Below are 20808 nucleotides of genomic sequence, written 5' to 3' on the forward strand. Positions count from 1 at the left end.
AAACACAGGGTAGAAACACAAAATAAAAGAGGGAGGTGTACCTTGAACAAATAACACATGGGCACAATGATTAACACACGGGACGAGACCCGTAATCATCTGCACGAAAGCCAAAACACATAGCACAGGTACTCACACGCACCAACGGACATAGTAACAATAATTGACAGCCCAATGGAAACCAAAGGGCACATATATACAAATACTAATCAGTGGGAATAGGGGACAGGTGTGCATAATGAAAGTTCCGGAGGAATCCGTGACAATATAGAATATTCAATAGTCCTACAAAAGCATGCAAGCATCGCAAGGATGGAGTGGGCTAGACAGCATTGACACTTGCCGCTTGCCTTTTTCCTGTGGTGTTGCTCAAGTAAGATTAACCTTCAATATTTATTGCTATTTATATTTTCTGTTATTAAAAGATAGTTTATTTCACTCATCAGAAGCTCAAAACATTACCCGAGTGACCCCAAGAGTTGGGAGAATAAATGGAGCTGCACAACTTACAATTGAGGGAGAAGGTAGGATGACCACTGGGGCCACGTCTCCAGCAGCTCTTTGACTTTTCAATGGATGTAACCTTAATATGAAGACGCACTTAGTTGTGAGGTGACATTCATAATTAGGCTAAACGTGACAATTTCTTATTTCTACAGGGTTCACCCAGGGGAACCAGTTCAGTCTCAACGCAGAGAGCCAGGACTGTCGGACACCCTGACAATTTCCTGTGATGTGGAGAGAGACTCAACTCATGGCAACCAGATCATATGCTACACCGGGCAGGCTTCTGACAGGTGTTATCAGGATTTAGATGTTAAAATGACATACTGTAGGTCTATTGTTTTCCTTACCATGGAAACAGTCTATGAACAAGATAAGACTGCTTTAGGCTAAGGCAAGCAATATTGTGTGAAAAAAAAAACGTGAAAACAAACCATGCACTTTCGGATTCAGATTATTTATATATTTTTAAACCCATTCTTATGTCCTTTTACAGCAATGCCTCAAGACCAGTATGTGATTTATGTCAGTGTGGATGGGATGCCTATTCCCAATGGTGACAATATCCATCGTGGCTCTTACAAGCCTTCAGCCTGCAGCCTCTATGTAAGTAACGTGGGATAACACGTAGTACAGAAGTTCATAAGCTTATGTTCTTGAAAGAGGGTTAATGGCATGTGAACCTTATATTACTATATACTAGAACTATAAGCTCTTAATTAATAAGGATCCTTTTTAAAAAAACAACCTAAAATGACATACCCAAATCTAACTGCCTGTAACTCAGGCCCTGAAGCAAGGATATGCATATTCTTGGTGCCATTTGAAAGAAAACACTGACGTTTGTGGAAATGTGAAAGGAATGTAGGAGAATATAACACAATAGATCTGGTAAAAGATAATACAAAGAAAAAAACAATTTTTTCGTATTTTTTTGTACCATCATCTTTGAAATGCAAGAGAAAGGCTATAATGTATTATTCCAGCCCAGGTGCAATTTAGATTTTGACCACTAGATGGCATCAGTGTATGTGCAAAGTGTAAGACTGGTCCAATGAACCATTGCATTTCTGTTCAAAATGTTGTATCAAGACTGCTCAAATGTGCCTAATTTGTTTATTAAAACTTCTTAGGGATAGGGGGCAATATTCGGAAGTTTGGATGAATGAGGTGCCTAAAGTAAACTGACTGTTACTCAGGCCCAGAAGATAGGATATGCATATAATTGGTCGTATTGGACAGAAAACACTCTAAAGTTTCCGAAACTGTAAAAATAATGTTTGTGAGTATAACAGAACTAATATAGCAGGCAAAAACCCAAGGAAAATCCATCCGGATTTTTTTTTTTTGGAGGTGACACCATTTCAAATGCCTGTCTATGGGGAAATCAATGGAATACATTCCATATTGCAGTTAGATGTCAACAGTATTTAGAAAGAGTTTCAGGCTTGTTTTTTTGAAGAATTAGCTAGAATTTGTAGTTTTTCTAAGTGGCTCCCATTTTGGCTGTAACTGTTGTGGCTTCGTCATTTACCTTCGTTATTTATCTCCGGTAATGAACATACTATTCTCCGTCTTAAACTTTATTGTTTATTTATATATTAGGGTACCTGGTAACTTTCGGGATTCATTTGTATGCATTTTGAACGAGGGAAACCGGTGGACTACTGAGTCAAGCGCACCAACTAAACTGACTTTTTTGGGATATAAAGAAGGACTTTATCGAACAAAATTACCATTTGTTATGTAGCTGGGACCCTTGTGATTGCAAACAGAGGAAGATCTTCAAAGGTAAGTGATTTATTTTATCGCTATTTCTGACTTTCGTGACCCCTCTGCTTGTTTGGAAAATGTTTGCAATGCTTTTGTATGCGGGGCGCTTTCCTCAGATAATCGCATGGTATGCTTTTGCCGTAAAGCCTTCTTGAAATCTGAGAAAGCGGCTGGATTAACAAGAAGTTAAGCTTTTAAACAATGTAAGACACTTGTATTTTCATGAATGTTTAATATTACACATTTTTTATTTTGAATTTTGCGCTCTGCAATTTCACAGGATGTTGGCCAGGTGGGCCTAGCCCAAATTAATATGCTGTAATTTGTAAACACTTTGCCTAGCAGCCAACCGGCTTGCAGCAATATCTCTTAATTACAGTAAAGATACAAACCCCTCCCTCAATGAATTTCATTCATCCATTCATTCATTCCGATTATGAAAGCGTTTGAATTTTTTACAATATAATACAGTCAATTTTACAGTATTGTCATTACACAGTACTTGCTTTGATACCGTATTTATATTACAGTAAGTGTACTCTAATATGAAATACAGATTTTTACACACCACCACACTGCCTGTATACTGTCAAATTCATGGCAATCCCTTTACAATGCAGGTTAAGTTACAGAGTAGGCTGCAAAGCGCATCTCCGAATGGCGCAATGCATTTATTTAAACAGGGTTGATCTTTCCTCGTGGTTGTTCACATACGTTTTCTATATGATAGTGTTCATGATTGAAAAGGCAAACATTTGAGTCTCTCTAAAGAAACTGGCATGTATGGGCCTACAAAGAAGCATGCATGTTAATAAAAAAAATGAAAAAAGAAGCATGCATGTAAAGCAAATACATGAATAAAGTATAAATCTAAAAGTAACATTGTCCTTCGTTTTGTACATTATATTGGACAGTGTCAAGCTTACAGAAAGCTACGCATCAGTTTGGACATCTTCTGCACTTTATTGCTATAGAGATTTTTCAGGAAAATGCTCAGAGATTCACAGAATAGCCTATAATATACATGATTGCATTATATGCCAGGGGTGGGAGGGCCAAGAGACCAGAGGTGGCAGTACGGGGTACTCAGGTTGGGGTGTAGGGTTTAAGCATAGCCTAAAGGTAGGGAGGGGCAGTTCCTCTGCTGCTCCGTAGGGAAGTACCATGGTCTTGTAGTGGATGAGAGCTTCGACTGAAAGCCAGTGGAGTGTGCAGAGGAGCGCAGTGACATGGGAGAACTTGGGAAGGTTGGAACACTATGCAGGCTGCAGCATTCTGGATAAGTCGCAGGGGTTTGATGGCACAATCGGGGAGCCCAGCCAACAGCGAGTTGCAGCAGTCCAGACGGGAGATGACAAGTGCCTGGATTAGGACCTGCACCACTTCCTGTGTGAGGTAGGGTCGTACTCTACGGCTGTTGTACAGCATGCACTTGCAGGAGCGAGTCACTGCTTTGATGTTTGCAAAGAATGACGGTGTTGTCCAGGGTTACGCCAAGGTTCTTTGGGGGACACCGTGGAGTTGTCAACTGTGAGGGAGAGGTCTTTGAGTGGGCAGGCCTTCCCTTTTGTGGAGGTTGAGCTTGAGGTGGTGGGCCGACATCCAAGCTGAGATTTCTGCCTAGCACACAGAGATGTGCCGCCACTTGGGTGTCAAAAGGGACTAAGGAGAAAAGTAGTTGAGTGTCATCATCATAGCAATGATACGAGAGTCCATGTGAGGATTTGATGGAGCTGAGTAACTTAGTGTATAAAGAGAAGAGGGCCTACAACCGAGCCTTGGGGCACACCAGTCGTGAGAGTATGTGGTGAAGACACAGATCCTCTCCACGTCACCTGGTAGGAGCAGCCTGCCGGGTAGGATTCAATCAAAGAGTGTGCAGAGCCTGAGACGCCCAGCCCGTAGAGAGAGGAGGATTGGATGGTTCACGGTGTCAAAAGCAGCGTATCGATCTAGGAGGATGAGAACAGTGGATAGGAATTTAGCTTTGGAAGTGCGGAGAGCCTTTGTGACACAGAGAAGAGCAGTCTCAGTTGAGTGACCCGTCTTGAAGCCAGACGGGTTAGGGTCAATCATTCTGAGAGAGATAGCGAGAGAGTTGTTCAGACATAGCACGCTCAAGTGTTTTGGAAAGAAAAAAAAGAAGGGGTACCGGTCTGTAGTTTTTGACGTCAGAGGAGTTGAGTGTTGGTTTCTTGAGGAGGGCAGAGACTGGGGCCATTTTTAAGTCAGAGGTGGTCAGGGATGAGTTGACGAGGGAAGTGATGAATAGGAGGTCTCCAGAGATCTGGAGAAGGGGATGGGGTCGAGTGGGTAGGTTGTCGGTAGGCTGGACCTCACTAGTCACAGGATTCATCTGGAGAGAGAGGGGAGACAGAGGTCAAGGCGTAGGGTAGTCCTGTGTGAGTGGGACCAGTGGACTCAATAGGCTGAGTGAATAAGGAGCGGATGTTGTCATCGTTCTTTTTAAAATGGTTGACAAAGTCATCCTTGGAGAGGGGGGGCACTAACAGTGTGCAATAACAGTGTTTAACATGACTTTTGAATGAATACCTCATCTCTGTACACCACACAAATAATTATTTGTAAGGGAATGAACCCGTGTCTGTAGTAACGCCTCTGGCACTGTGATGCAGTGCCTTAGATCGCTATGCCACTCGGGAGGCCCCCCCTAACTTTTCTGATTAAAGAAAACAATAATACATTTTATTTGTTTTTAGACAAGACTGTAAATACTGTGATCATAATTTAGGACATTTGTTCCAAAGTACTCCCACACATAATAGAGAGTTATATGTGATTGTGTAGAAATGTAAGAAAGGTTTCTAGTTGATGATCCCTGCTGTAAGGGTTTCCTCTGTAGGCTCCATCGGCAATCATTGTATGTTACCAACTGCACAAATATCATAACTGCATATTAAACAAATTTTACATTTTTATTATCACACCCAAAAACACAAAATACAAAACATACCTACTAATGTATGCTATACATTAATACATAATTTCAAACATTGCAAACAATTAGCTAGCCACTCTTTTATATTAACAGAAACATTGACATATACAGTAAAACGTAGGTCCTTCCAGCTCATTCAGTAGCCTTGCTTTGGGTTTGAGTCCAGGTAGTTAGCGATGTCATCATAGTCACCCTCTGAGGGGGACTGGTTGGGGTCAGGAAAGTTCAGGTGGCCCTCCTCCTCATAATCACCACTGTTCCCATCAGCCACTCCTGGGTGACAAACCATGATAAACAGAATACAGTGTGTCAGAAAATAGAGTAACATCCCAGATCCCTTATTGTCAAAATAGAGTAGATAGAGAAGAGGAGAGGGAAGTAGAAAAGATATCAGAAGAGAAGAAAAGAAATGAGAAGAAAGAACAGCTTGTTTACCCTGGTCATGTGAATGGGTTTGATCAGGGTTCCTTGAAAGCATCAGGTGGTTATTTGCATTGTGGGTAACTGGAGGTTGCCATGGATCCATTCCCTCTGGGAGAGAAAAGTAAATGCACAGCATGAATAGAAATTGAACTAAGCTATTTAAACATTACCACAGTGACTTTTTTGCAGTGCTGTCTGCTCCTACTGCATCCATAGAGACTGGAATTTTTCCAGGTCAGGTCCCATAAAGTCAGGAAAAACTCAGGGCTGTACCCATGGACATACCTGATGTCACTATATTCTCTACATCTTTGCCTGTGTTTTCATAGCATTCCTCGGAAGAGGTGCTGGAAGAGTCAAAGGAGTCCACTGCAGCAGAAGTCAACACAAACCATCATTAGATTGTCTCTTGCGTTTCACTGAATTGTTCATTCTTGAGTTCAAAAGGTGACCGTCTGGGGAGGTGACTGACGAGCAACCCTAGTTGCTAGGGGGGGAAGGAAGGGGTGGGAAACATGGTTTCCGGGAGTGGGGAGGGGGGATTGGATGGATACATGTTGAGTGGGTGGGTTTGGGGGAATGGGATGGGAGGTTGGAGGTATAAGCCCACTTTTTATTTATTTTTATACTGAATTTATTATTCCTTAAACTCTATGTATTTCTTACTGTTATTTTGATTTTTGATTAGCAGCCTACTTGTACATGTTTTATAAACTTATACATTGAATGGTATAATGTACCTTTAACCCCCCCTATCAAAAAATTGACATAACAAATAAAACAAATAAAAAGTGACCCTCACCACTTGGGGGTCCTAAATTGCATCCTAGATCTTGGTCAACAATGCCTCCTATGAAAACGTTATGGTTGTCTCCTACATGTGCTACAGACGTCACATTGCTGGTGAATAACTAACTTTTAAAACTTATTTCTATCAAATGCTGTGCATTTGTGTCTGTCATGTAGGACAGGCATTGAGACTGTTATTGGAGTGCACCACTAAATATGGACTCACCTTCCTCAGATAGACTGTCCAGAGCTGTAGCCCTCATAAAAGGGTTCCTGGTATCTTGTTTGTATCGTATAGAATCTGAGTTACAAGTGAGAGTTAAGATATATTAGCTACACAACAGTGGAGGCTGCTGAAAGGATGACGGCTGATTATAATGGCTGGACCAGCGCAAATGGAATGGCATCAAACACATAGCAAACATGTATTTGATACCATTCCACTCATTCCGCTCCAGCCATTACCACAAGCCTGTCCTCTCCAATGAAGGTGCCACCAACCTCCTGTGCTACACAAATATGAGTAGTGTAGTCCAAAATGATTGTGTATTTTGGAGTCTTGATTAGCCCTTCTGAAATGCAATGCTTAGTTAAAGTATGTAAGAATTAAATGTGATTTGGGAGAAAATAAATACACTGTTTACTCTGAAAGGTGGTCATATGCACAGCTGCCTCTGTGCTTAGATCACACTGCTCATAGTCTGTATCCACTGAGGTGCTGTCCACACTACTCTGGGTCCACTGATATCTGGGATTTGATGGGACTGCAAAGCAAAACAAAAGAGAGATTAAACAATGTTCACTATCTTTACAGAGAGTTACCAAAAATGTTAAACAGATTTGATAATATGTGGCAATGTGGGTCTTGATGAAGTCGTAACTCTGTACAGAGGAAAACAGGGTCAAAGAGGCATGTTCTAATTCACTAACCATCATTTTCTGTTGGGCTGCTGGTTGTGACCTTGATGAGATTCACAGAGTCCCGGTAGTCGTTGTCATGAAGCTCAGTTGGCGTCTGCAGGTTAGCATGTCGCTGCTGGACTAAGAGAGCTATGAACAGTAAAAACACATGCTGTAATATTGATAGAGTATCAGCTTCTATCCAATCCAAAATGATCTATATTGGATTATATAGGTGATTCTACAGAAATTGGGCAAATTGCAGTCCCACCCCAAAATAACTATTTAAAAAAGGACATTTATTTACCTGTTGATATGGTCTAATTCAATACAAGGCAATGACAAACATATTGTTAAATTAATATAGTACAAAGTCATTGTTTATACACATATTTCTATTGAGAGGTCGCTGTCCTAAACCCTGACTCCTAAATGTAATGTTTAAAAATTAAAGCAATTAATGATTTCTGTCATTTTTTAACACTATTTCAGAGCATCTTGAGTTATTCAATTATTACATTGAAAGATGCTGATCTAATTAGCAGTTCTATATATATATTAAAAAATGTGCCTCTGTAAATACGAATAAAATGGTTAAATTATGAGCCTAGTTGGTTTAGCCCAGAAAAAGTCAGCAGCCTTCCCGCTAGCCATGATTGGCTGAGATAATTAGTGGGTTGGACATGCCAAGAGAGGAATTTGGACTGGTCTGCCATGTAGCCCGCTTCTGTCTATAATTTGAGCTGGTCAGTATGTGTAGGTATCCTTTCTACCATGGCTTTTTTGAAAGATATCACATAGTAGAACTGCATAAGTGTTGCTTTCCACTTTCTGGAGGACCGAGTTTTGAAATCAGTGGAAGTAGAGTATGGATAGCTAAGTATGGATAGCTAAAATTCTGGCGTTTGATTGCAAATATGCAGACGGAGTCGAAAACAGAACACACAGAAGGCTGTTGTATAAAATATCTGTCAAACTAAGGGCAACCATGGAATCCGTGACAGAGAGGGAGAAGCATCCATCCATGCATATGGGTAAGACAGTCTAGCTCGCTACATTTTCAGATATTACACATTTCTAATTCTGTCAGAAAGTTGTTTTCATTTCAAGTTAAAGTGTACTGTTAGCTAGCTAGCTAACTTTAGCTGGCCTGCTATCTAGTTAACGTTACGTGTATGATATCTGTAGTAATATTATTTGGATCTCAGAGCCATTTGCATTGCTAGTTATACCCCAATGTTTGTTAGCTAACATTGCACCTGGTTGGTTAGCTACCTGCAGATTCATGCAGGGTAGTAATGTTATAAATTGGGATTATGGTTCATTATTTAGCTAGCTAGCTACATGTCTAAACAAAAGACTCCACTATGCAAGTAACTATTTCAATAGAATGTTTATGATGTCGCTGCAACAACTGTTGCTAGAAGTAGCTGGTAAATTCGCTCTGGCTATCTACTCTGATTTCAGAGCACTTTCGTCTGAGTGTGCCAGAGCGCAGAATAACTGACGAATTTACGAACGCTCAACACCCATTGAATATGGCCGGTGTCAGTAAAGGTTGGCAAAAGAGCGTAATTAAATTGTTGCCAGCAGCACAGTTGCAGTCACCAACGGAAAACATAAAAACAGCCTAACAGCTCTGCTAGGGTGAGTAAAATAGTCAGAGTGAGTTGTTCTCTCATTTGTGTCTGGAAGTAGATAGCAAGCTAGCCAACATTACCCAGTTAGCTTGGGTGCTTGACTGCTGTTGTTAGGTCAGAACGCTCGGATCAACCCTACTCCTCAGCGAAGAGTCCAGTGTGCACTCTGAAAGCGAAGCACTCTGACAATGCTCTGAGTTTACGAACTCCCAGAGCACACTTTCACTCTAGATTAAATTTACGAACACACCCATAGTATAAACCAGTCTTTAGTCTTGAAATATTTGGTTGTTTAGTACATAGCCTCACATGTGAATCCTTAAAGAGATGGATGGGGCTAAAGTTTAAGAGGGTGTGAACAATGCTGAATGAGTGTAGACAAAGAAGAGCTCTCCAGTAGGTACCAGAATATTCAATGGCCATTTTCTCAAAAGTGAAGTAACAAGTTAATCAACTATCAAAGCAGAATTACTTTCTAATTGTTCCTCAACTACAGTGTATGATATATAATTTTCCAGCTCTGAGTCTCTACTTTTAGCCAATGTAAAAAAAAAAAAAAACATTTACAATTTTGCTACATAAGACCGAGTCGAGCCAGTCGGTCACATATTTCAAATACAAACAAAGTGTGTGAGTAGTACTGTATATATGTCTATCATATATATGTTGTAAGAAATGTGCGCTGAAGGTTTGGGAAAAATAGGATACAAATTAGATATTTTTTCCAATCCCCAATTTGCACCACTTCTGTAGAATAACCCATTTACACAACTATATTACAGTATGAACTGCCAGATGCATGGACATATGATCCATGGAGATTTTGAAATACAGTCACTGAATGTATGTGGCAGTTGGGACCAACCATCTCTCCTCCTGTAGTGGCAGCAAAGCAGAGAGTTTGTGACCAGAGCCATGAGCAAAAGGAAGGACAGGGAGATGCACCCCAGCAGCTCTAAGGACATGGAGAATGGGAAGCCATGATTTGATACACTGGCTGTAGTCACTGGGCCTAGGAAGTAAACAAAATACAAACAAAATACAATTTTACACACATTTGATCTTGATGTTTTACATTCTCAAAAGTCTGAATAGTTTTGTCAATCTTAAAATTCAGACTCTGGTTTAACTTTTTCACCTTGCGTCCTGCTTAGTACTGTTGTAGCTGCTTCTGTTGTAACTGGAAGATATCGTCCATGTGATCCTGCGAGAAAAAGTACAGTAGAAAATATTTGTTTCTGCTTCAAGTATCAAATGTCCTTCAGTGGTTTGTCAGAGTCTCTCTGAAAAACCTAAATTGTGCTCACTGTATACATTAATGAAATATTTATATTAGTGCACAAATAATCTCACTTACCACTACAAATAAGTCCAGCCGCTTTAGAGTCAGTGCAAAATAGTGTCTTGTTGGCAAACTCCTTACACTGCCAAAGGTCTGGGTGATTTGAAAAGCATTGGTAGTACCACAGGGTACCATCGTTGTGAGTGAAAGGGGGTTTGAAAGCTGCAAAATGAACTGGCTCCCCACAGCCCAACATGGAACACACCATTGAGGCTTCCTCCTTCCCCCAGCAGGTATCACACACTGTCCCCCATGATCCATTACGGTGGATCTCCACTTTACCAGAACAGCGGTCCACACCTCCGGTCAGCCTCACTGCCTTCAGCTCTGTAAAGGAGGCAGAGAAAAGAGGGACCATGAAGATCTTTAGATGAATAAAGAGAAGTTGGTGCAATCTGGCCCGTTAGTAGGGTTAATAACGTTTGTAGTGTGTAGGAAACATCAGAGTGACAGTTACCTGAGCAAACCACCCCAGCGTCCTCCTTGTGCCCACAGTCATGGCTTTCACTTGACACTGGGCACTGCCACAGGTTGCCCTCTTTGCCAGTACATTTCAGCTCATCCAGGTAGATGGGATCCTTGCCCTGAGGGAAGGCACCACCCTGCCCTGTCACACTCAAAGCATACCCACAGCCAAGCTGGGCACATACCACATCAGCGTCCCCCAGGTCCCACTCATCATCACACACCGTGCCCCACTGCTGCGCCTCTCTCCACAGCTCCACACGTCCAGCACAGCGGTGCTCGCCTCCAGCCAGCCTCACAGCCTGATGCTCTACAACCACAGACACAAGTACTGTATATGAGTTTCAATGAACACGATTTGCTCTATTCAATCCCTAGAGTTAGGGTTAGTGTGCAACTCATGTGGTTCAGCTTCAAAAACTGTGATGTAACGCATATGATACATTTGTAGAAAATAACAGACTGTATGATCAATAATATAAAGTATCCTATTATAATTTTAAACGTATTTTGTGAAATGAGAGCATATGATGAAATGCCTGTCTTTTCAAACCGTGTCTTACCACAAACGACATCGGACACCATTGTGCAATTAATCCTCACAACTTGGGAGCAGTTCTGAAGACGATATTCATGGTAGGTGCAGTTTGTGAGGCAGGTACTGTTGGGGGGTGCGCTGGTCTCAGTAAGACTGTAGACTCCACCACAGCCAAGTTCCATACAGATCTGATGGGCTACTTGGTCTCTGGACTCTGCAGTGAATGTGACTGAAGTCCATATCTCATCTCTAAGGATCCTGGGACTCCAGGAGCATGCATTGGATTGTTGAGTTATATAGGGCTCAGCTGTGAATGAGAATGAGACATTTTAAGTGAATGAAGACATGAACTATTAAACGATATCACTAAATTAAATCGCAATGGTAGAAGAGTGGAAGGGATTGAATGATTACATATGTAGGCTGTATTTGTAACATAATGGATGGTCATACTTTATAGGGAGAAAATGTTATGGGTATTGATGTGCAGAATGCAGGAACATTTAAGATCTTGATGAGTGGGTGAAATAGTTTTGCAACATAGGCCTTAACCTAAATTACAGTGCTATCAAACTCTTGGTTGGAATGCACCTGCAAAGTTCAATCAAACACAGCACTCAAGCCCTAACCACCTCCACATCCTGTTTGACATTCTTTTGACACTGAACAAAAACATTCATATGGAGAGCACACAATGGGGTTTAACCAAGCACAAGTGTTTTCAAACTCTGCACCAAATGCTTGATTAATGCTCTGAGAACTGGATAATTTGGGGTGGTCTGGTCATGATGCATGAGAGTGTCTGTGAGCGATGGAGTAAAATGAAATGTGAAACTCAAAGCCAGCAGTAATGAATGGATATATTTTTTTACAAATATATTTGGCTTTGTCAGAAATATGTGTGGCTTTGTCAGAAATATGTGTGGCTTTGTCAGAAAATAAAAATAGCAACTCACTTTGATTCTTATCAAGCTCCGATTGTGATGCATTTTTTCCAGTTTGAGAGGAGTCATCTTTATATGCTGAAAGAATGTTGACAATGGCACATCCCTTTAGATCACAGATATAGCAATGACATGTACCATCATTTTATTGGTTAGAGTGGCAATGCTATTGTGACCTCCTATGACCACGAGGACTTCCCACATGCAAGACTTTCAAACTAACCACTTGACCAAGCACTATCCTTTGTTGTTAATCCAGCATGTGAGATGCATGTGAAATGTGGTAAAATGACTTGAGCCATAAAGCCCTGTGTCCTAACCACCTGCTTACTGTACAGAGTAGTTAGTGGTAGTAGTTTATTATATTATATATTTTCCATGTAGGCCGTACAGTGTCTATTATTACATTAAAAGTAAAACAAATATAAGGGTTATCCAGCTAGCATTTGGTTCCTTGGAAGTTGTGGGAACATGTGTTATTGGTTTCCCATGGGTTTTGAGAACAAAGACATGAGTTTCATGACCGGGAAAACATTTTTTAAAACATTCTGAGAACGGAAGTGAACATTTTGCCTGTTCTGGGAACGTTTGATTTTAGGTTTTATTAACGTTCTGAGAAGAAGAATTCTAGGTAATTTGAAGGTAATTAAATAAAGTTCTAAGAACATATTTCGATAAGACTTTTAATAACGCTGCTAGCGTAGTTTGGGTTAACTCCCAGCACAGATCGAAATGAATTTGCTTTGGCATTAAATCATGCAAACATTTTTTATTATTATTGTGGCACAGCATCAATATGATTCAAATCTCTTACCTTTTGTTCTCTAGTCATGTAATTTAGTCCACTGTGCCACCAGGATGGAGCGAGCATGCCATGTTTTTTTTAACTCCATACAAAGCTGTTCATTTTAGTCTATTCAAACATACCACATTTAAGTAGAACCATGAGGAAACCTGCAGAAAACGTTATGCTGAAGTACTGAAATCCCCACAGAATAAACATATTGTTCTCAGAGCTGGGATAATTCCTTCACTGCTATTGTTATTCAAATAGATCATATTTGTGCCTTTTTTGACTTATGTAAAACGTGTTTCAAATCCCTGAAGTTATTAGTCGTGGACTGGTTAGCATCTGTCTAATACTCTTCACATGAATACAGTAATGTTATCTTCACTTATCGGGTGTGATAGAATCACTTTTACTGTAAATATTCAACAAGTAAATCAAAGATAATAGATCATAAAGAAATTATTGTGTAGAGTGGCATCTATTACCTTGACAAGATTGAAGCGTTTGGAGGATTAAAAGGAGTTTCACCAAATTCATAGTGTATTTGTCTATTCAGACACACTATCGGAAAATAAAACAATGAAAACAGAAAAATGTAAGTTTCCCTTGATATCTAGCTCTGATCACTGCATAACCCCAAACTGTGTGAAAATGTCATCCTGAGCTGTCTTTTCTGTGCCTGCACAATGTGTGGTTTCCTCTCTTGTTCCTCTGGCATAGGCCTTCAATTCACATTTCCTCTATAACATCCACTAGCTAGTGTGTGCTCACATAGGCCTTCTCACAACATATGAAATAAGTCAAGAAACTAAGAAAACCTGATTGGGTCTGTCACTAAAAGACAGAGGACCAGTCCCAGTTCATTATTAGAACATTGTCTGATATTTAAAATATAATTTTTAAATTAAACATTTATTTTTGTTGTTGTTTAATTAACCTGATTTAGTTGGTTTAGTTGGTTAGAATTTGATTGACCGTGCCAACAGTCATAGTTGTTTGTCATCAGAAATGTAATGTGGGCGGGAAATGAATGTAGAGAATTCATGATTCAAAAACTGTATATCATGGTAGTCAAAGATTGTAATGTAGCCTGTACTGTCTAAAAAGGGCTTCCGTTTTTTTTATACCCCTACCCGAGGTAGAACAAAATACAACCATCTCTAGTAGCTCTAATTTATTAAATTGATTGTTGTGAGGGGAAGAAATCCTGCAAAAGTTGTTGTATTGATAGATATTGTGACACACCCCCTAAAGTCAAAACATGCTGTCACGCCCTGACCTTAGAGCCTTTTTTATGTCTCTTTTTGGTTTGGTCAGGGTGTGATTTGGGTGGGCATTCTATGTCCTTTACTTCTATGATTTTGTGTTTCTATGTTTTGGCCGGGTATGGTTCTCAATCAGGGACAGCTGTCTATCGTTGTTTCTGATTGGGAATCATACTTAGGCAGCCCTTTTTCCCACCTGTGATTGTGGGTATTTATCTTTGTTAGTGGCACTTAGCCCTGTAAGCTTCACGGTTGTTTGTTTGTTGGCGACATTTTAAATGAAAAGAGAAATGTACGCTCACCACGCTGCACTTTGGTCCACTTCTTTTGACGGCCGTGACACATGCAGAATAATGTCGGGCTGATGGCGGGGTGGGCAACATTATCACGTTTCAGGGAAGACCCAGATGCAGACAATGTCAAAGTAACAAAAATGTATTACTAGAACAGGGGGCAGGCAAAATGACAGGACAAGGGCAGGCAGAGGTCAGTATTCCAGATCAGCAACCAACCTCTTCGTCTTGCTCCGGAAAGAGCGGGGGCTGATAACCCAGGGAAAACTCAAAGGGCGAGAGACTCGTGGCAGAGAAAGGAACGGGAATTGCAGGCATATTCGACCCACACTAGTTTCTGTCTCCAGGTGGTTGGGTTGGCGGAGTCCAGGTAGCGAAAAGTAGTCTCCAGGTCTTGGTTGGCTCGCTCCGATGGCCGTTGGACTGGGGGTGGTACCCGGATGACAGGCTGGCAGACAACCCAATGTGTTTGCAGAACGCTTTTCAGAAACGGGACCAGAACTGAGGACCCTGGTTGGAGACCATGTCCACTGGGAGTCCATGGATCCGGAAGACGTGCTTGGCCGTCCCTTTGGCAGAGGGTAGCTTGGGGAGAGGAATGTAGTGGGGGGCAATGGAAAACCGGTCCACTACTGTCAGGATGGCGGTGTTGCCATCAGACTGGGGAAGACCCGTGACATGTGAGACCAGGGATGGTGAGGAACAGGCAGAGGTTGAAGGAGACCAGCTGGAGCTTGCCGGGTAGTCTTGTTCTGCACACAGATCGTGCATGTGGCAACGAATGCAGAGAGGTCAGGTACAATGGTAGGCCACCAAAAGTGTTGTCGCACAAAGGTCCAGGGTCCGACGGGAGCCCGGATGGCAGGCAAGCTTGGAGGAGTGTGCACAGTCCAGACCGAGGAGCGGACAGCATCAGGAACAAACATCCGGTTATTTGGGCCCATCCCGTGGTTCGGCTGGGAACACTGCACCTCACAAACCTGGTTCCCTATTCTCCAGCTGATTGTTCTTGCCAGGCACGAGATGGGAAGGATGGTCTCGGGTTCCGGGGGTGTAGTCGCGGGGCTATAGCGGCGTGACAGCGCATCCGGCTCAACATTATTGGATCCTGGTAGGTATGAGAGGGAGAAGTTGAACCGGGTGAAAAGCAGGGCCCACCTAGCTTGCCTGGAGTTGAGACGCTTGGCGGCGCAGAGATATTCCAGGTTCTTGTGGTCTGTCTATACAATGAACGAATGTCCCGTCCCCTCCAGCCAGTGCCTCCCCTCCTCCAACGGCATTCTTCACCGCGAGAAGCTCACGATTCCCCACATCGTAGTTCCTCTCCATTGCGGTCGAGGCGGGAGAAGATGGTGCAGGGATGGAACTTGAGGTCCAGGGCAGAACACTAGGACAGGACAGCACCCACTCTGGCATCCGAAGCATCGGCTTCCACCACGAACTGGTGGGATGGGTCAGGATGAACCAAGATGGGAGCTGGGGTGAACTGGTGTTTGAGATCCAGGAACGCCCGGTCAGCAGCTGGGTACCATGTGAACGGAACCTTGGGAGAGGTGAGTGCAGACAGGGGGGAAAGCCAGGGTGCTGTAATCCCGGTGATAGAAGTTGGTGAATCCCAGGAGACGTAGCCTGGGGCCAATACACCAATGCTCTCACCTTCATGGGATCCATCTGTACACTCCCTGCAGCGATGATGTAACCCAGGAAGGGGAAGGGGATGGTGGCGCAATGGAATTCGCACTTCTCCAGGAGGCGTTGGAGACCCTGTCGGATGTGGAGCACGTGTCCTTGGGCAGAGCGGGAGAAAATGAGGATGTCGTCGAGGTAGACGAAGACAAACCGGTTCAACATGTCGCAGAGAACATCATTCACTAGAGCCTGGAACACAGCAGGGGTGTTGGTAAGGCCAAATGGCATGCCCAGATACTCGTGGTGACCGCTGGTCATGTTGAAGGCAGTCTTCCCTCATCCCCCTTCCCATATCCAAAGCAGGTGGTAGGCATTCCGTAGGTCCAGCATGGAGAACACGGTGGCCCACTGGAGTGGCTCGAAGTTTGAGGAGATGAGTGTTAACGAGTATCTGTTCTTCACTGTGATGTTGTTGAGGCCTCAGTAGCCGATGCACGGGCGCAGGTTTTGTCCTTCTTCTCCACAAAGAAGAACCCTGCGCCGGCAGGGGAGGCAGAAGGACAGATGAACCCTGCAGCTAGGGAGTCCTCAATGTAGGTCTCCATAGCCTTGATCTCCAGACCTGACAGAGAGTACAGTCATCCCCGGGGCAGAGTGGTACCTGGGAGAAGGTCGATCCCGCAGTCATAGGGTCTGTGCGGCGGAAGCGATGTGGCCCGGGGCTTACTGAACACCTCCCGGAGGTCCTGGTACTCCGCGGGAATGGCAAAGATGTCCGGGGCAACTTCCGAGCCCCCAGAAAGACATCCCGGGGCAGGCTGCGCTGACTTCAGGCAATGAACATGACAGAACAGGCTCAAGCCCATGATGGCACCAGCAGAACAGTCAATAAGGGGATTGTATTGCTGGAGCCAAGATAACCCTAATACCACGGGAACCTGAGGAGACTTAATATGCAATAATTGGATTGTCTTGCTGTGGTTCCCTGACACCTGTAGGTTGACGTGGGATATATTGTGGGTGACCTGGCCTATAGAGCGCCCGCCCAGCGCTCTAACATCCATGGGAATGGAGAGGGGCTGAGTGGGGATGCCCAGCTCGGACGTCAGGGTAGTGTCCATAAAGCTCTCATCGGCCTCAAAGTCGATGAGTACCCGGATTTCGACTGCTTACCCCACAGCAAGATGGCATAAAAAGGGTTGAGAGTAAGGGGAGAGGAAAAGTTTTCCATATGGCCCATCAGAGTACTCTGTCCTACCGGTGAGCCTGGTCTTGTAGTGGACAGGTGGCCACGAAATGACCAGTAGTCCCGCAATACAGGAAACTCTTCATGTGAAGCCTGTATTGCCGTTCAGCTGGGGACAGCCTAGCTCTGCCTAGTTGCATCGGCTCGGGAAAAGGTGAATTGGTAGACTTCGGAGACTCTCGGGGGTACTCGGGTAGCCTCCGGTTCTCGCGGCAACGGAGCCGTTGGGGACTTCCGGGATGTCCCGGAGGCGTGGTGGAAGCCTTGGGCAGGCGAGAGAAATCAAACCTCCTCTCCTACCTTAGCTCCCATAGTCGCCCATCGATCCGAATGGTCAAGGCGATGAGCGAGTCGAAATCCGTCAGTAGTTCCCGGGCTGCAAGCTCGTCCTTTACTTCCTCCGATACTCCATGCAGGAACATGTCGAACAGTGCTTCCGGGTTCCAGGCACTATCAGCTACCAACGTGAGGATATCCACAGTCTGCCACACAGTGAGAGTCTTGCCGAATCTTGAGTAATTCCCGGGCAGCCTTTCTCCTGGACAATGGAGCATTGAAAACTTTCTTCACTTCCGCCACAAACTCCTCCAGACTGAAGCATACGTCCGACTGTTGTTCCATTCTGCCGTAGCCCAGGCGAGAGCCCTCCCAGACATCAGCGTGATGAGGTACGCTATCTTAGAGCGGTCAGAGGGGAAGGAGGAGGGCTGCAGCTCGACGATGAGGGAACACTGAACGAGAAACGTCCGACAGGTGCTCGACTCTCCATCGAAGTGTTCTGGGGAGGTAAGCAGGGTTCCCGGGAAATCTGGGTGTCCAGGGAGGCGACACTGCTAACAGCCGGGTTACTGTGGTAGGCTGCCTAACAGACAACCCGTGGAATTGCTCCAGCAATGTGTTCAACACTCGGTCATGGCATTCGGCCAAGGTCTGGACCCTTTCCATAAGGCCACGAAGCAACTCCTCGTGCCTTCCAATGGTGGCTCCTTGGGAGATGGAGTTGCGGAGCTGGTCCATGTCTGCTGGGTCAGTCATGGCCAGTTCGTACTATCATTTTTCAGGGAAGACCCAGAAGCAGAGTCTCAGTCTCAATCATACAATCAAAATATTTACTATTTTACCACAAAACTATAAAGAATATCAAATCTCAATAAGTCTTCAACTACAACCTACCACATAAATCATCACGGTATACATCACACCAAAACAAATGAAATACCGTATACAAAAGGTTGTAGTCAGTCGCAATCCGCCAATAGATCTCCAGCGGAGAAAGGCCACGAAGAACACTGGAGATGTGTAGTCCAAAGGAAGCAATGAGTGGCTCTGATCCTGGGTAAACTTGCGATTAGGCTACAAAGCACACTTTTAAATACAACAAAACAAACGGAGTAAAGAAGCTAAGGAACTGAGGGTTGATGTCGCGACTTCCTCCGAAGTCGGTTCCTCTCCTTGTTCGGGCAGCGCTTGGCAGTTGGCGTCACCGGTCTTCTAGCCATCATCGATACACTTTTCATTTTCCATTTGTTTTGTCTTCTCACACACCTGTTCTCAATATCGCTCATTACATGTGTATTTAACCCTCTGTTCCCCCCATGTCTTTGTGTGGAATTGTTTATTGTAAGTGAATGTGCACATTTTCTCTGGTGTGCAACGGGTTTTGTACCCATTTGTTTATTGTTCTGGTTTCCGGTGGTTTTATGAATAAAACTCCTCCGTTGATTACCCAGTTTTGCTCTCCTGCACCTGACTTCCCTGCCGCCAGTTACGCACTCCCTTACAGTTGAACACATCCTCATTCACAACCCCACTTTTGCAGCTGATTCTGGATATTTAATTGGGAGTTAACTTCTTATGGCTGAAGGGGCAGTATTGAGTAGCTTGGATGAAAGGTGCCCATTTCAAACGGCCTGCTCCTCAGTCATAGTTCCTAATATTTGCATATTATTATTAGTATTGGATAGAAAACACTCTAAAGTTTCTAAAACTGTTTGAATTATGTCTGTGAGATTAACAGAACTCATATTGGCAGGCAAAATCCTGAGTTTAAATCAAAACAGGAAGTCAGAAATTTGAGCTTGTCTGTATTCACCAGAGTCCCTTAAGAAATCCAATTGAGTTATGAATTATGTTGCACTGCCTAGGGGTTCCACTAGATGTCAGCAATCAATAGAAATTCCAATGAGACTTCTATGATGTTGTGGGAGAGAATGAGAGCAGAATCAGTCAGGTGTTCATCAAGCAGCCATTTCCTGATCATGCCTTTTCTTCATGGAGCCACTGACGTTCCATTGCTCACGAAGAGAACAAAGAATACTCCGGTTGGAACTTTATTGAAGCTATATGTTAAAAACATCCTAATGATTGATTCAGTACTTAGTTTGAAATGTTTCTTTGACCGGTAATATCACATTTTGAAGTTTTTGTCCGATATAACGCTGACCAAAATTAGCGTTTGGATATGTAAACCAGACGTGCTAACAAAAGAAGGTATTTGGACATAAATAACGGATTTTTTCGAACAAAACAAACATTTATTGTGGACCTGGGATTCCTGGTGTGCTTTCTGATGTAGATCATCAAAGGTAATGGAATATTTATCATGTATTTTTGTGTTTATGGTGACGCCATCTTTGCAGCTGTGGAATGCTATTTTTGAGCGCCGTCTCAGATTATAGCGTGCATTTCTTTTTCCGTAAAGTGTTTTTGAAATCTGACACAGCGGTTGCATTAAGGAGAGGTATATCTATAATTCAATGTGTATAACTTGTATTATCATCTATATTTATGATGATTATTTATGTTGAAACGATGGGCTATGCAAAGTCACTTGATGTTTTTGTATTTAGTGAATCTAGTCGCCTCAATGTAAACTCAGATTTTTTGATATAAATATGAATTTAATCAAACAAAACATGCATGTATTGTGTAACATGAAGTCCTATGAGTGTCATCTGAGGAAAATAATCGAAGGTTAGTGATTCATTTTATCTCTATTCTGGTTTTTGTGAAGCTATCTATAGCTGGAAAAAATGGCTGTGATTATTGTGGTTTTGTGGTGACCTAACATAATCGTTTGTAGTGCTTTCGCTGAAAAGCCTATTTGAAATCGGACACTTTGGTGGGATTAACAACAAGATTACCTTTAAAATGATATAAGACACATGAATGTCTGAGGAATTTTAATTATGAGATTTCTGTTGTTTTGAATTTGGCGCCCTGCACTTGGACTGGCTGTTGTCATATCGGTCCCGTTACCGGGACTGCAGCCATAAGAAAAAGGGGAAGCGTCCTATTGGAAGGAGAAG

The 20808-nt window shown here is 43.1% G+C and overlaps 1 protein-coding gene across 4 annotated transcripts; it reads right to left on the minus strand.

Moving 5' to 3' along the window:
• Positions 1-5199: 5199 nt before the first annotated feature.
• LOC139558857 (T-cell differentiation antigen CD6-like) lies at positions 5200-13757 on the minus strand. Of its 4 annotated transcripts, XM_071374367.1 has the most exons (14): positions 13553-13757; positions 12290-12355; positions 11359-11640; positions 10788-11105; positions 10346-10657; positions 10127-10192; positions 9854-10000; positions 7379-7498; positions 7093-7212; positions 6675-6749; positions 6462-6542; positions 5945-6028; positions 5672-5767; positions 5200-5509 (listed from the first exon to the last, which is right to left on the minus strand). In XM_071374367.1, the coding sequence occupies exons 1-14, from the start codon at positions 13602-13604 to the stop codon at positions 5373-5375; spliced, it is 1956 nt and encodes a 651-aa protein (XP_071230468.1). In that variant the 5' UTR covers positions 13605-13757; the 3' UTR covers positions 5200-5372. The 4 variants fall into 4 exon arrangements, with proteins under 4 accessions (XP_071230468.1, XP_071230470.1, XP_071230469.1 ...); XM_071374369.1 differs by lacking the exon at positions 6462-6542 and having other exon boundaries at positions 13553-13710; XM_071374368.1 differs by lacking the exon at positions 12290-12355 and having other exon boundaries at positions 13553-13698.
• Positions 13758-20808: the final 7051 nt, after the last annotated feature.

The sequence above is a fragment of the Salvelinus alpinus genome, chromosome 29, assembly GCF_045679555.1.
Source record: "Salvelinus alpinus chromosome 29, SLU_Salpinus.1, whole genome shotgun sequence".
In the NCBI taxonomy this organism is placed as follows: domain Eukaryota; kingdom Metazoa; phylum Chordata; class Actinopteri; order Salmoniformes; family Salmonidae; genus Salvelinus; species Salvelinus alpinus.

Bases quoted from the DNA above. Each gene is read 5' to 3' on its own strand.
- LOC139558857 (XM_071374367.1), bottom strand. From the start codon at position 13,604: ATGAATTTGGTGAAACTCCTTTTAATCCTCCAAACGCTTCAATCTTGT. The intron at 10,193-10,345 runs GTAAGTGAGATT...TTTTTCTCGCAG, and splicing joins GGCTGGACTTATTTGTAGTG to GATCACATGGACGATATCTT. The intron at 10,001-10,126 runs GTGAAAAAGTTA...TTTACTTCCTAG, and splicing joins AGTACTAAGCAGGACGCAAG to GCCCAGTGACTACAGCCAGT.